Source organism: Pelophylax lessonae (genome assembly GCF_965119305.1).
Source record: "Pelophylax lessonae genome assembly, chromosome: 2".
Lineage (NCBI taxonomy): Eukaryota > Metazoa > Chordata > Amphibia > Anura > Ranidae > Pelophylax > Pelophylax lessonae.
The window spans coordinates 354,939,800-354,955,586 of NC_138769.1; the positions used below are offsets into that span (position 1 = coordinate 354,939,800).

General features: G+C 40.8%; 1 protein-coding gene across 1 annotated transcript in view; it reads right to left on the reverse strand.

The window, feature by feature from the left end:
* Nucleotides 1-7,873: 7,873 nt before the first annotated feature.
* IL22RA1 (interleukin 22 receptor subunit alpha 1) overlaps nucleotides 7,874-15,787 on the reverse strand; it is a 42,088-nt gene continuing 34,174 nt past the window's right edge. Inside the window, exon 7 of the mRNA XM_082246317.1 lies at nucleotides 7,874-8,886. Within this exon, the coding sequence (XP_082102443.1) occupies nucleotides 8,167-8,886 (720 nt within the window). The 3' untranslated portion in view covers nucleotides 7,874-8,166. The remainder of the gene's footprint in view (nucleotides 8,887-15,787) is intronic.

A 15,787-nucleotide genomic window follows, 5' to 3' on the forward strand; every position in this document is an offset into this window, starting at 1 on the left:
CCAACAGACACCACTCTGGACAAAAGACGGACGACCGGTCGGGGGGGAAATTCGTTGCGTGTGTACTAGGCTTAAGTCTCTTATCCCTGTGTTACGTATAGTGGAGTCTATGAAAGGTTTGTTCAGAAACCATAAAAACTAGTAGCATAGTAAAGGATGACGAATGTCACTATGGCAGACTTCAGACAGCAAGCACATTCTAGAGTTTCAGAGAATTATTGCGGTGGAGCAGGTGCAAGAGATTATCGCAGAATACCAGCATAGTGCAAGTTGTTGTGTGTCAGCTCATTAACCCCTGCCAGTTCAGTCCTCTAATAAAGAACTGTCCTTCAGCGTAGATATTTAGCCAAGAAATCCAGCCAGAGACAGACATGTTTTCCATGTGCTATGATGGAGATTGCTGGATCAGTGTTATTCAGTTTGAAGTTTTCAATCTACTATCTCTGCATTTTAAAATACTGATCTTAAGGCCGAAATACGGGCACAAACTTTCATGTAAATACATTCCTCATTAGCAACATTGGAGATACAATTGTGTTCAAAGGTTTGCATACCCTTGGATAATTGGTAATATCCAGTATGTACCATTTTGAAAGAAAACATGAGTGAGCAGGAAAACACATTTCTTTTGGGATTCATATTCAACTGTAGGTCATAACCAAATTACACAATCGTAAAACAAAACATGGCAACAAGTAAACAAATGAAACAACCCCTGTTCAAAAATCTGCATACCCTTAGTTACAAATACTGTGTATTGCCCCCTTTAGCATCAATGACAGTGGGCAGTCATTTGTAATAACTGTCTGAATTCTTGTAGCCCATTTCTTAAAGCTGCCAATTTGTCTTAGCAAAATGCTTCCAGGTCATGCAAAGTCTTTAGCTGTCTTGCATGAACTGCATGTTTGAGATCACCCCAGAGTGGCTTGTAGATATTAAGGTCAGGAGACTGTAATGGCTACTCCAGAACCTTCAGCTTTTTCTGCTGTGACCACTGAAGGGTCAACTTGGCCTTGTGCTTAGGGTCACTGACGTTCTGGAAAGTCCAAGAGCATCCCATGCGCAGCTTTCGTGCTCAAGAATGCAAATTGTCTGCCAGTATTTTCTGATAACAAGCTGCATTCGCCTTGCCATCAATTTTTACAAGATTTCCTGTTCTTTAGAAGCTCACACATCAAAAAACATCAGTGCGTCACAACCATGCTTCACAGTAGGTATTGTATGTGACCATAAAGCTCTATTTTGGTCTCATCATTCCAGATTACAGTGTGCCAGAAGCTTAGGTGTGTCAAGGAGTTTTGCAGCATATTGTAACTGAACTTTTTTGTGGCACTGGCACACAAAAGACTTCTTTCTGGTAACTCAGTCATGTAGTTAATGTTTTTTTCAAGTATCATCATATTCTGCTCCTTGAAACAACCACACCGTGTTTTCCAGAGCAGCCTGTATTTTTACTGAGGTTACACATGGGTCTTTGTATCCTGAACAATTCTTCCGTCAGTTGTGGCTGCAATCTTTCTTGGTCTACCTGACCTTGGCTTGATATCAATAGATCCCTGAATTTTCCACTTCTTAATTAGTGATTGAACAGTACTGACTGGCATATTCATAGGTTTGGATATCTTTCTATATCCTTTTTCATCTCTTATAAAGTTATAATACCTTGTTATGCAGGTCTTTTCTTCTTCTCCCTATGGCTCAGTAGCTAGCCTGCTCAGTGCATCAATGTAAGAGCTAACAAAGTCATTAACTATTTATATACAGGCACTAACTGCAACTTAAAAAGCCACAGATATGGGAACTTTTTTTAAATTGCCATTTCAACCTGTGTGTGTCACCTTGGGTGTCTGTACCAAGGCCTAACATTCCAGGGTAGGTACAATTTTGATTGGGGCCATTTTTTGGTGATTTCTTTTATCATTATGATTTAAAAAGGATACAAACAACTATGTGATAATAAATGGTTTTATATGATCACTATCCTTAAATAAAAGTGACATCATCATTGTACTGTAAGTAGCACCCTCCTAGATAGGTGCTAGGATTAGTTAGGTTTAGTGCTGGGTAACTGTACTCAGTGGAGCTGTTTTTGTTAGGTAAATTTAGCTTGTCTCATTGTAACCAGGGAGGCTGTCATTGTTGTGTTGGTTATACTTAGTTGTGCTCACTGTAATCAGTGCAGCTGCATGTTGTCAGCTACTGCTAATTTAGACTGTTTCCTCTGCTATCCAGAGAACTTGAGAACTCCCTGGAACATAGGTGTAAAGCAATGCAAATAGCATCATGAATATTTATACAGCTATGGCCAATCCCAGGGAGGATAGCCCTGAAGACTGCTGGGTGTCTGTATAAATACTCTGAAACACAGAGCTTCTAGGTCTTTTCATTCAGGAGAAGAATACAGCCTAGAAGGCTTACTACCCTCCAGGGCAGTGCTGTCATGTGCTTGCTGTTCATGAGGCCTTGGGTGGGTGACCTGAGGGCCTGGATACTGAAGCTACAGAGAGCTGACTGAGGGGCTTTGTGAAGGGACTTTGCTCTTGGTGCTTTAAAGAAAGAAGCCTGCTTTTTCTTGCTTCTACTACAAAGCCTAGTCAATTTGCTTCAGCTTTTCTGAAAGGAGTTCACTGTCCTCAATCCATGTATAGTTCTCTTTTTGGAGTATCCCACTCAATTTCCTCAACCCTATCCCAGTTACTTTAAAAATAACATCCCTGGACTTGTTATTGAGCCAAGGAGTAACTATGATTGTGTGCCTGGCTGTAGGTCAATCCACTGGGAGCAGAACCGGGGTAAATGTCCAGCGGCCCTCTCGGAAGTAGTGCTACATGTACATAGCCTGGACAGAGAGGAGAGTGTGGGAGGGGCCCAGCAGGCTCCAGCCACTACAGACTGCCTATAAAAAACTGTAGAGTGGCCCAGACAAGACCAGTCACTACAAGAAGTTCCTGCACAGATGCAAAGCTTCACACTGGATTACTTCAGAGATCTGGACAAAATACACAAAGCACACCAAGATTCAAGTAACAATATGCATGTCTCTTATATTTAAAGAATATTTGCTCATCCCAGATTTCAGCTTTAAAGTAATTGTAAAGTCTCGTTTTTTTTTTTTTTTAAATAACAAACATGTTATACTTAACTCCTCTGTGCAGTTAGTTTTGCACAGGGCAGCCCAGATACTCCTCTTCCCGGGTTCCTCTTCGCTGCTCCTGGCCCCTCCCTCCTGTCGAGTGCCTCCACAGCAAGCAGCTTGCTATGGGGGCACCCGGGCCCAGATGTGTGTGTCCATTCAGACACAGAGCTGCCTCCTCTCTCTCCTGTTTGGCTAGCTGAGTTTGATAGACAGCCGCGGGAGCGAATGGTGCCGCTGCTTTATCTCAGCCAATCAGGAGGGAGAGTCCCGGAAGGCTGAGATGAGCCTCAGGTAAGTATTAGGGGGTGCTGGGGAGGCTGCTGCACACAGAAGGCTTTTTATCTTAATGCAGAGAATGCATTAAGATAAAAAAAAACTTCTGCCTTTACAACCCCTTTAAACCCAACTCCAGCCAATACTTTTTTTTTTCATGGTGTGGGCAGGGGTTAGAACTTTTTAAGGTTTTTATTGATATTGCTTGTTCATGTGTTTTATTTGATGTTCCTGACTGAGTGTCCTTTAGTGGAGAGCAGTGGTCTCCAAACTGTGGCCCAGGGGCCAGATACAGCCCTTTGCTTACTTTTATTTGGCACTTGAGGTACTATTCCATCCACTGACACCAAAAATGGGGCATAATTCCTGTCGCTGACACTAACAATGGGGCATTAATCCTGCCACTGACACCATCAAAAAGGCACAATTCTTCCCACTAACACCAACAGTGGGGCACAATTTCTTCCACTGACACCAACAATGGGGCACAATTTCTCCCACTAAAACAAACCATAGGGCAGAATTTCTTCTATTGACACCAAGAATGGGGCACTATTCCTCCAACTGACACCAAGAATGGGGCACTATTCCTTCCACTGACACTAATGATGGGGCACTCGTCCTCCCACTGACACCATAGATAGGGCATTATTGATTCCGACTAAACGCCAGGACATTTACTACTCCCACTGGCTCTAGTCCCAACCCCTTAAAGTCTGAAAGACAGTAAAGTGGCCCTTTGTTTAGAAAGTTTGGAGATCTCAGTGTACAGAGAAGTGTCCTTTAAATTACTCTTCAAGAGGTTTTAGCTGAGAGTCCATTGGTAACCATATTAAAACCTGGTATGCAAGGAGGAAAACACCCAATGATAGTCTTGTAAAGTCCTGATATAAATTGTATGTGGAGTCCTGAATTCTAAAAATCCTATGCATTTCAGGGGCTCCCCTTAATCAGGGCTTGGTATTATTGTAAAAGATGTATACTGGGCTTGTAAAATAGGAGGATTCCTAAAAATATTAAGACTCTGTAAAGGAAAGATCGCTCCAGGGTTTCACAGCCTAAAAGACATACATCTGGTGTTTTTCTTTGGAAGAAACTGTATGAGGTTTATTGTCTATGCCGTTCTTTTTATGGTGACACCTATTCTCCTAATTTCTTATACTTGTGGCATATAGGGGTAGAAAGTGAGGGCAGATCTGCTCTTTAACAACCATAAAAACCTAACACAGCCTCTATCCAAAACTGAAAAAAAAAAGGTTTTTGGTTGGTTTAACCTTTTTATACAATAGTTGATGGTTTCTCATAGGATACATTACATCTAATCCAAGTCAATAAATATTATTTTATTGTATGATGGAAATTAAAGCAATTAAGCCTTAAAGAATGGATACAATGTAGACATGCAAACTTTAATTATGCAACATCAGTGGCCCTTATTTCTATACACCTACAGAAGAATGCAATAAAGGGACATTTACAATGCTTGGAATAAAGAAACTGATGACATGAGCTCTTTATCTTTCACAATTAATGAACTTACGGGCCAATCACGAGATCACTTTGAGGTAATACATGTTACATGCATTGCTACAATGCGGTGACATTCATCCTTGTCGTTGCGGCATAACGTGCTTTTCAGTGTGCTGTCGAAAATGATGTAGGTGTGATTTTTGTTTTGTTGTGGTGCACTGGGCATCCCATTTAAATGAAGCAGCTTCTCTAACACATGTGTTTAACAAACTGTTGCAAACCAGGCTGGTCTGAATGAGTTCTTACTGTTCAGATTGTGCAGTCCAATGCAAAGTAATTGGGCACATAAATTACTGTGTGCTATGCCATGCGTTGATGTGCACTGTATGGAGACAGCCAATTCATTTGAGTGTGCACTAATGGAAGGATAATAGAGCCCAAATGAATTTATTTGTTTATACAAAAGAAGAGCCAAACTGAATTTGGACTCTTATCCTTTGGTCTGGCACTACTTCCATTGGTGTATGCTTTTTTCTGGTAACCTGCTAGGGTACCCACTGGGGAAGGGGGGGGGGTAACCTTGTCTGTGGTGAGTAGCCTAACCTGAGCCAGTGAGCTCTCTGAATGGTTTTGTCCTCTCACTACTTTGTATAAACTCACATCAAAGTCCCAGCACCTCTTGGATACTTTTTTCTTCATTGGAATTAATTTCAGTGGGCAACCAGCTCACACAACAGTAAAATCATTATGTATATGCAGTAAAGCATGCTTGTTATACTCACTGTGGAACCTAAGGGGTAATCCTGCACATTGTGTAAAAGTGCTGTTTGATCCTGTTTTCTTTGATCCTCCCCTTCTTCCACTGTCCCCTGCTCATTTCCTGATAACACAGAGTTTATGGTGTCAGCCTGCACATGCTCTGATTGCTGTATATTGCTAGAGAAGTTTTTTTTTTTTCTTTGGAGGGTGCATGTGATCAGTACAGGGCCAAGCAACACTGTCCGGACAGAGGGTCAGGGTTCTTGCAGTCTTATAGGAGAGTCAGAAAACTCCTCCTACTAGCTTAACCAGTGCTTGGCTGGACACTGATATAGGTCACAAGACTGCTATATACTGCTGATGAGAAAAGGTATTTAGCAGTTTATATTTACTAAAATAATTGCATTTCCATGTTCTGTGTACTGTGGGAGACCATATACAGTGAATGCAGGCTCCTAGGTTTAGTGACACTTTAACCGGTTTGCCGACCACCGCACGATTATATACGGCGGCGGTCAGCCCCGGCCAGGCAAAGTGACATATATATACGTCACTAGCCTGTCACTTGCTTGTGAGCCAATAGCGGGCGAGCGCGCGCCTGCGGAGGTGCGCTCCCACCCCGGCTCGTTCCCTAGCAAGTCCGTGCGTGTGACCGGCGGACCCGATGTCCGCCGGTCACTCGCGATCGTCCTCCGTGAAGGGAGAAAGGTAGGCGGCTGATGTAAGCAAGCCGCCTGTCATTCTCCCCTGGGTAGGAATGGTGATCATACGGTTCTACTATGTAGGACCGTTGATCACTGTTCCTACACCAGTAGCCATATCCAATCACAGTTAGAAGCACGCCCCTAGGGACACACTTAACCCCTCCTTCCCCAATAAAGTTAACCCCTTCCCTGCCAGTGTCATTTTGCAGTAACAGTGCATATGTATAGCACTGATTACTGCAGTAATGTCACTGGTAACCCCAAAAGTGACAAAAATGTCAGTCAAGGGTCCGATCTGTCCGCCGCAATGTCGCAGTACCGCAAAAAAATTGCAGATCGCCGCCATTACGCGTTAAAAAAAAAAACAACAAAAATGACAAAAATCTTTCCCTTAGTTAGTAAACGCAATAACTTTTGCGCAAACCAATCAAAATACACTTTTTGCAATTTTTTTTACCAAACATATGTAGCATAAAACAAATTGGCCAAAAATGTTAAAAAATTTTGATTTTTACATTTTTTTTGGGAATTTCATATAAAAAAATGTGAAAAATATTGTTATTTTTGCAAAATTGACGCTCTTTTTTTGTTTATAGCGCAAAAAGTAAAAATCGCACAGGTGATCAAATACCACCAAAAGAAAGCTCTGTTTGTGGGAAAAAAAGGACGTCAAATTTGTTTAGGTACAGCGTCGCACGACTGCGCAATTGTCCGTTAAAGTCACGCAGTGCCGAAACGCAAAATAGGCCCTGGTCAGGAAGGGGGTAAAATCTTCCAGGGCTTAAGTGGTTAATAGCGTATTCATGCAGAGGGCAGCATTGACCTAATCACATCAGCACTGCTCTCTGTGTCTTCACAAACCACCCACCACTGGAGAAAATTAGAAATAAATGAGGACCCTGCATGTCACATGACCAACCAGAAGAAATTGGAAAAAGGTATGTATGGTAAAAGAAAGCAAAACATACATACTTGGGGAGCCACTTGTCTCAGAGGGTGTCACTTGTAGAAGCAGCACTGTGCGTGTCAATAGACACACAAGGGGAGGTTTACTAAAACTGGTGTGCACAGTATCTGGTGCAGCTGTGCATAGTAACCAAAAAGCTTCTAGGTTTTATTGTTAAAGCTTAAATGAACAAGTTGATCTTAGAAGCTGATTGGTTAGTAGGCACAGCTGCACAAGAGTCTGTGTGCAACAGTTTTAGTAAATTTCCCTCACAGAGCTTGCACATCTGCCACCATAGCAAGAGCTTGCTATGGGGGCAGACAAAGGAGAGGACATGCCTAGAGCACTGGCAAAGGACCCTACAAGAGGGGGTTTGGGGCCGCTCTGTGCAATACTATTGCACAGAACAGGTGAGTATATCATGTTTATTTTTAAAAAATTAGCCTATAATAACGCTTTAAATGTCACAGAAAAAAGTAAGGTCACCAGGCTGAATGTGCTGCCTAGTAGGTCTGTGTGAATATCGAGATTGGATGGACATCCTTTAGCAGGATAAACAGCTCCCATATGTATTTATATTGTGTGTGCATCTGTTTATCTGCAGGCAAGCTTTAAATAAAGGTTTATGTTGACCAGATTTACATATTTTGACTGCTGTACTGCTCCAGCACATGCATTTGCACAATTACACCATACTTCAGGAATATATTGCTAGTGCTCAGTGGGTAAAATAAAGTGCTGTTGTGCTAGGTGTAATTCTCGTCATTGACCATACAACCACATAGTCTGACAAACCACTGGGCATTTCATGAGTAAATAAATGCCCCCAAAATATTCTGAAAGTCTTTAAAAGTATTTTGCATGGATAAATGATTACGTTAATGTTGTAACCTGTATGGTTGTTCACAGACAGAAGTTCCATTAGTAAATGAATATGGTGAATCTTCCACAGGCTGCTGCGATCTATAAAGGCCGTTACTATGTTCTGGTAAACTGTTTTCAGAGGTATTTTCTTCTACATGGTCATTTGGAAATCCAGGTAATATTACGTCCATTAGTGAAACTGGTGGAAAGGTTTCTGTACATTCTCCCTTTTTCACTAATTCCCAAGCATCACTGACAACAACACTTGGCAATAATCCTGATGTTAGATCGAGGTCATTAATTGGTTTAAGTTTAGGGAGAGGCATGTCACCATTATCTTCTAGCCCTTTCAAAGATCCACTGTCATTATCAGTTGGCTGATTAGTTGTCACTTGGAACTCAGACTGTAAGTTATAGGAAGCATTGTTTAAAAGATCTGGATTATGAGTGTTCCGATATTCCATGTCTTCAAAAAAGTCTCCATAAGGAACGGATAAGTCTATTTTCTTGGTATTCTGCTGCAAATCAAAGGAGGCATTTGATGGCATATGAGAGTTTGTGTGGGATTGCCTGGCATAGGCTTTTTTCTTAACATCCTCATCTTGATCCTGACATATAATTAAATCTGAATAATTAGTCAGTGGATACATCCATTGGGAAAAACCCATAGTACAAGGACTGCAATTTTCCTTTCTTCTTGTCAGTAATGGAATCCTTGAAAACTTTTTAAAGTCCTGTATTGAACAGAAAGAAATCAAATATCACATATTCCTTATAAATGCATTTAATACTTCTACTTTATAATCTTTTACATACTTTATGATGTTTAGTCAATAACCAATGAAAATAGCACATTTAAACGAAATAATGCACCACAGATTACCTGTTTTTTTTTTTATTTTTAATGCGATAGCCCACTTTTCCCAGTTTCTGAGACCTTACCTTCTGATTCATAATTATTTGAAGATTACAAGCAGATGGAGTTTCAACTAAAATAATCCAATAACTCAAGGGCCCCAAAAAATGATTTTAAAGTCCAGTTTGTGGTACCAACCCACAGATTATATATCTCTGGCCTATGCTTCCAGGTGAACACATTCAAAATCTACAGTGCAAGGCCCCTTTCACACAGGCGGACCGTTCAGATCCGCCTGTCCGTTTTTTTTTTGGTGGATCTGAACGTTCCCCCATGCATTCCTATGGGGCATCGGATGTCAGCGGAGACATGTCCGCTGACATCCGACCCGATCCGTCAAACACTATTTTCCATCCGTCCAGCGGATCGGATCAGATGGCATTGGATGAGAACGGACCGACGGTCCGTTCCCATCCGATTTCCCCCATAGAGATGATTGGGGAACTGACAGCTGTGTCTCCGCACACAGCACGGAGACACAGCTGTCCTCCTGCTGCTCAGCTCAATCCCCCGCTGAGAAAAACGGACTCCGTCCAACGGAGAGAGTGTGTGAAAGGAGCCTTAACGTGCAACTAAATCCATTAATATGTTTCAGAGTGGGAAAGGGTCAGAAGTTCTGTCAGGTGTGATTGGTGTCTGTGATTGGGGAAATTTCTTCCTGTCCTGGTAACATATGTCACTAAGTCCGGTTCACACTACTCCGACTTGTCAGGCGACTTGGTTGCCTGACAAGTCGTGCTCCATTCCGTGCTATGGGAACCATTCTAATAGGAGCGACTCAAGTCGTTCCGACTTAGAAAAAGGTTCCTGCAATACTTTTGTCCGAAGTCGGAGCGACTTGCATTGACTTCCATTATGTGAAGTCCGTGCAAGTCGCGCCGAAGTCGCGGTGCACGGCGACTTGTTCAAGTCGCCCCGAAGTAGTGTCGCCATAGTGTGAACCGACTCTTAAATACAAAGTGAGCAGATATCTCACCCTTGTCTTTCAAATATGAGATAAGGATAGGTATTGACCTTTTACAAACTGTCAAAGTTGGGATTTCACCTCACTTTGTAGATATTTCCACTCACTTCCTGTTGTATTTCCGAGATAGGAAACAGGTAACATTTCCTCAACCAGGAGAGTGCCAAATATAAAGAGTCAAAGGTGGCCCTTTTATAGTGTGCAATCCTACATTACAAAACAGTCACAGTATGAAATAAACAGTAATGCTGTACATTCAGGTCTTTAGAAAACTTTGATGGTGCATGACATGTTAAAAGTGAATGCTATCACACTCGGCAGACCCTGTGTGGCACTGCACAAGGTGCTTTGCACACTAAACTGGCAGACATGTTAATAAAATATGCCCCAAAATGGTCCTGAGTTAATGCATCATTTTAGAATGTGCTCTTCAACTGTACCACAGTCCTTTGATTATCAAACATAAAAAAAAATAAAAAAAAAAAAAAAAAAAAACATCCTTTTAAAAAGCAAGTCTATGTTTGCTAGTTACACAATAGATTTCAACATATCTCTTATAATGCACTTCCTGGCCTCTGAACTGTGGTCAGGTGACTTAAGAGCCGATAATGAAGGTTTTCTTATGTGCCAGTCTCCGCCCTATAAAAGTTAGGGTTACCAGCAGCCTTTTGTCAGGGTAAGTTGAAGACTTGGGGTATATAGCTGACAGAGTGTTTGCAGGGAGAAATAGTTGCCATTATATTATTATATTATGTTATTATGTTATGTATATTATATTATTATATTATATTATTATATTATTATATTATATATAATCCATATATTATGGATTATGCTAATCCATGTTTTATACAGTACTATAAAAATTGCTGTATTGTGCTACTTTGCTGTAAATTGCAGTGTGGTGGGCTTCAAGTATTGTTTACATCCCTCTGTGGTCACAGCGCATAGACCCAACAGTCCTTAAGGCTGGGTGTACACTCGTGCGATCACAGACATCGCATGTGATTCGCACCATAATGCTGTGCAGATCACATGCGATGTGATTTCAGCCATACAAACTGCATGACTGAAATCGCATCACATTCACACACAAATAGTGCAGGACCCTTTTTTTGGTCTGCATTGGAATCAGATCACATGGTTTTTTACACAAATGTGATCTGATTCCTGCATCATTTCACAGTTTGCACTGCGAACCGATCTGGAGGTGTCATTAACTTTACAGTTCGTATATGTCAGTGTGAACCACTGGCGATTTAGGTGTGATACAGAAACCCGCAAAGGAAACACAAGTGTGAACCCAGCCTTAAGGCTACCTTTTTTGTGTGTGTTAGCAAACACTTCATCTGCGGTTTAGCCTCAACTCTTATGTATTCATATTTATTACTAAAAATATATAGGGTTTGGGTTTAGTATTTTGGTTGTATTTTTTTTTCTTGAGAGAGGTATATTTTATTTTAATATAAATTTGCTAGGGTTTTTTTTATGTTTTTTTATTTTCAAGGTCTGCGGTGTGAACTTGAACACAGACAAAGCTGCCTTTTGCTTGCAGCACCTCACAGCATACTAATGCGGTACAGTTTGGGGAACCAAATCACCACATTGCACTATATCCTCTGTCTATTGCCATAGTTGATAATAAAGGTAGACAATCTCCTAAATAGGGGCAGGGGTTCCTATAAAAATACAGCCTAGTAAAAGTGATGACTGCGCATAGAGTTAGTACAAAGCTTCTGGCTTTTTCTCTGCAATATGATACACTCTAATTTTCATTTCATGATTAAAAGCTGCCTGGTGTCTCCTTCTGAAAATGCAACCTGATAAAAGTGCCTAAAGACATGTGCATGGAGTCAATACAAAATTTCTGTCTGTTTTCAAGGAAATAATAAACTCCCAAATTGGTTTCTTCATAATAAACCTGCTTAGTGTCTCCCTGTGACACTGTGTTCCAATGAAACTACTTAAATGTTGTGCATGAAGTCAGTACAATATTTCTGGTTTTATGTCTCTGAAACTATACACCTCGATTTTTATTTCTTGATTAAAACCTGCCTTGTCTCTCTACTTGTAAAACCCAGGCCTAATAAAAGTGCTTACATAGTGTGCATGGAGTCAGTAAACAATTCCTATTTTTTTTAGTTAAATGAGAAGTAGGGCCAAAGCTGTTTTGGCTTTACTTCTCCTGTGGGTCACAAGAGTGCACTTTGTTCTGGACTCCAGTGACCCGTATTCAGAAAACAGTGGGCTAAAGCCCACTGCCGGCTGATGTCACTCAGCGGGTCCAGGATTTAAAGAGATCCTGACTTTATTGTCGGGATCCACCCAGATGCCTGAAGAGCACCTGGCTCAGCCTCTCAGCACACCGCTGAGAGCCTGGGCCAGCCATTCCCACCCCCTGCACAGCCCAGTGCTCCTGGATGAGTAGAGCAGAGAGCTGGGGACTGACTGCAATGCATATTAGCACATTATGACAAACTTGCAGGGGACCAGATTTTTTTTCCTTTGAGTTTATCACCACTTTAAGGCCTCTCCCAAGCATGTAATAAAAAGGAAGTGGCTTTACTAAAGGCAAATAGAATGCGCAATTTGCAGATGCAGTTACTCTAAAGCTTATTAAATAAGGGGAGGCTCTGTTGACTTATATCATCCAATCATGTGAAAGAAATGTTTTTCCCCCCCATTTCCTTGCACATGATTGTGTATTCTTTGTAAAGTAAAGCTTCAACCCATTTACCAAGGTCTGGAGCAACTGCACTTGCAGAATGCAGCTGCCTTTGAGAGTGTACAGTTTATATACAGTATCTCACAAAAGTGAGTACACCCCTCACATTTTTGTAAATATTTTATTATACCTTTTCATGTGACAACACTGAAGAAATGACACTTTGCTACAATGTAAAGTAGTAAATGTACAGCTTGTATAACAGTGTAAATTTGCTGTCCGCTCAAAATAACTCAACACACAGCCATTAATGTCTAAACTGCTGGCAACAAAAGTAAGTACACCCATAAGTGAAAATGTCCAAATTGGGCCCAAAGTGTCAATATTTTGTGTGGCCACCATTATTTTCCAGCACTGCCTTAACTCTCTTGGGCATGGAGTTCCCCAGAGCTTCACAGGTTGCCACTGGAGTCCTCTTTTGCTCCTTCATCACAGAGCTGGTGGATGTTAGAGACCTTGTGCTCCTCTACCTTCTGTTTGAGGATGCCCCACAGATGCTCAATAGGGTTTAGATCTGGAGACCTGCTTGGCCAGTCATCACCTTTACCCTCAGCTTCTTTAGAAAGGCAGCGGTCGTCTTGGAGGTGTGTTTGGGGTTGTTATGTTGGAATACTTGGAATTCAGTTGGAAATTTTTCAGATCCTCAGAGAGTTCTTTGCCATGAAGTGCCATGTTGAACTTCCAGTTAGCAGTATTAGAGAGTGAGAGTGATAACACCAAATTTAACACACCTGCTCCCCATTCACACCTGAGACCTTGTAACTAACGAGTCACATGACACTGGGGAGAGCAGATTTCGAACTGGGCCCAATTTGGACATTTTCACTTAGGGGTGTACTCACTTTTGTTGCCAGCGATTTAGGCATTAATGGTTGTGTGTTGAATTATTTTGAGGGGACAGAAAATTTACACTGTCATACATGCTGTACACGAACTACTTTACATTGTAGAAAAGTGTCATTTCTTGTCACATGAAAAGATATAATACAATATTTACAAAAATGTGAGGGGTGTATTCACTTTTGTGAGATACTGTACCTTTAATAAATCCACCCCATGGTATTTTCCTATGTTCCCCTTGCAGCTGCATGAAAACAAAGACCCTCTACAATATATATATTTATATATATATATATATATATATATATATATATATTTTTTTTTTTTTTATTGGTACATGTCCCAGATGGCAGTGCCCAGCTCCCTTTGCCCTTTTTCAACAAACTCTTGCCTGTTAGACTAAAATTTCAAGATTTGCTCGAAATAGACTTCAAAAGGGTTCAGATTAACATTTTCAAACTTCACAATGGGTTCAATGAACATCCCACAAACCAAACCCAGGCCAATTCGCTTATCCCTATTTCAGGGTATTGCTACTACTTCATCTACATGTATCTATGGCAGTAGTGGAATGGATGTCTCAACAGTTGTTCTTGCACAAGTGACTTCATCCACTGTTGTATAGAACAGGTATGTCAAGCTCCAATAAAACAGTGGGCCAAACTGAGTGAAATACATCTTTAAGGGGGCCACATTATATCCAGTGAGGGCCGAACCAACTTTGGTAGCACTTTGGTATGGATTAATATTATCCCAGAGAAAAGGGTCCATAAAACATTTCCTAAAGTACTGAGCTGCAGAGTTAGGTTCAGAAAAGTAACCTCCATCAACAGAAAAACAACTGGGGCATCATTCAATTTTAAATACATGAACTACTGAGAGCCACAAAGAAGGAGCATCATGGCCACAAATTTGACATGTTTGGCATGGAAGAATGATTCATTTCTAGTTTTAAATTAATTGTACTCTGTAAAAAAAGAAAAGAAAAGGAGAATGCTAAATGTGTTCTGAATGCAAAAAGACCAGTTCTACCGCTGTCCTGCCCAAAGAACATGTTTGACCTGCTAAGGAATTTGCAATCAGAGCACGTGTCAATGATCAGGAGAAGAAGGAGAATTTGTTCTTGCAAATCACAGTGTTTCTGTAAGTTTTTTTTACAGTAAAAGCGCCCTTTAAAAATGACACTATCTCAAGGCACCCAATTCTAAAATGTAAAAAAATAAACTAATAGTTTTGCAGAAGAAAATACCTATAAAAGTGCTGCGCCAGAAATACCTAACAAATATCAGTGCAATAATACGGCTGCAAACACAAATTGTGTAACACCTCACAAACAATATGCATATTGTTTGTGAGGTGTTACACAATTTGTGTTTGCAGCCAGATTATTACACTGAGTTTTGAAGAAGCACCCACACATGTAGGACACCCAGCATTGGAGGTGATTTATTTTTACAAAGCAAATTCATCTGCACACTGGTACTGATTAGTATTCCAGCATTTCTCTTCTTTCTCAGTTTCTCTCTCTCAGTCAGCTAACATGATCCCAGTACTTATCAAAAATGGGGCAAAATGGACATTCCCAGGCAACCAACATCCTTCTTATTAATCTATGATTTCATCAGTTGTTAGGATGCCTGCAGCTGGCCCATGTGGTGCCCAAGGTTGTAATGTTTCACAATAAAAAACAGTGGCAAACTTGATTCACTTGCTGCCTTGTTAAAAATTTTTGGACAAGTGGAGCAACTTTTTAGGCATTTTGCCAAGGCACCCCAGCAGAATGATATGACAAGGCATTGCAAGCTAAAACAAAAAGAAAAAACAACTTTCTTGATTGAAAATATGAGAGTCTTTCATATTTCAGTTACATGTTTTTCTTCACATGTCCTCTGCCTCGGTGGGGGGGGGGGGGGGGGGTATTTAGGTGTATCCAGCAGCAGTGATGAACAGCATTCTGATGAACAAATGTATGACTTGTTCAGAGCAAATAATGCTGTAGGCATTTTAGAATTCCACAAATGGTTTAAAAAACTTTTGGTACTAAAAAAAATTGAGGGGTGTATCTCCCCCGAGTGGACACCAATTGCAATAAAAGTCTGACTGTGGTTCTAACTATTCCCCCAAAATGTTTTGTCTTTAGATACAGTTTAAATTTCCTTGCCTTATAACTGCAGCTTCTTCTCTCCCCTA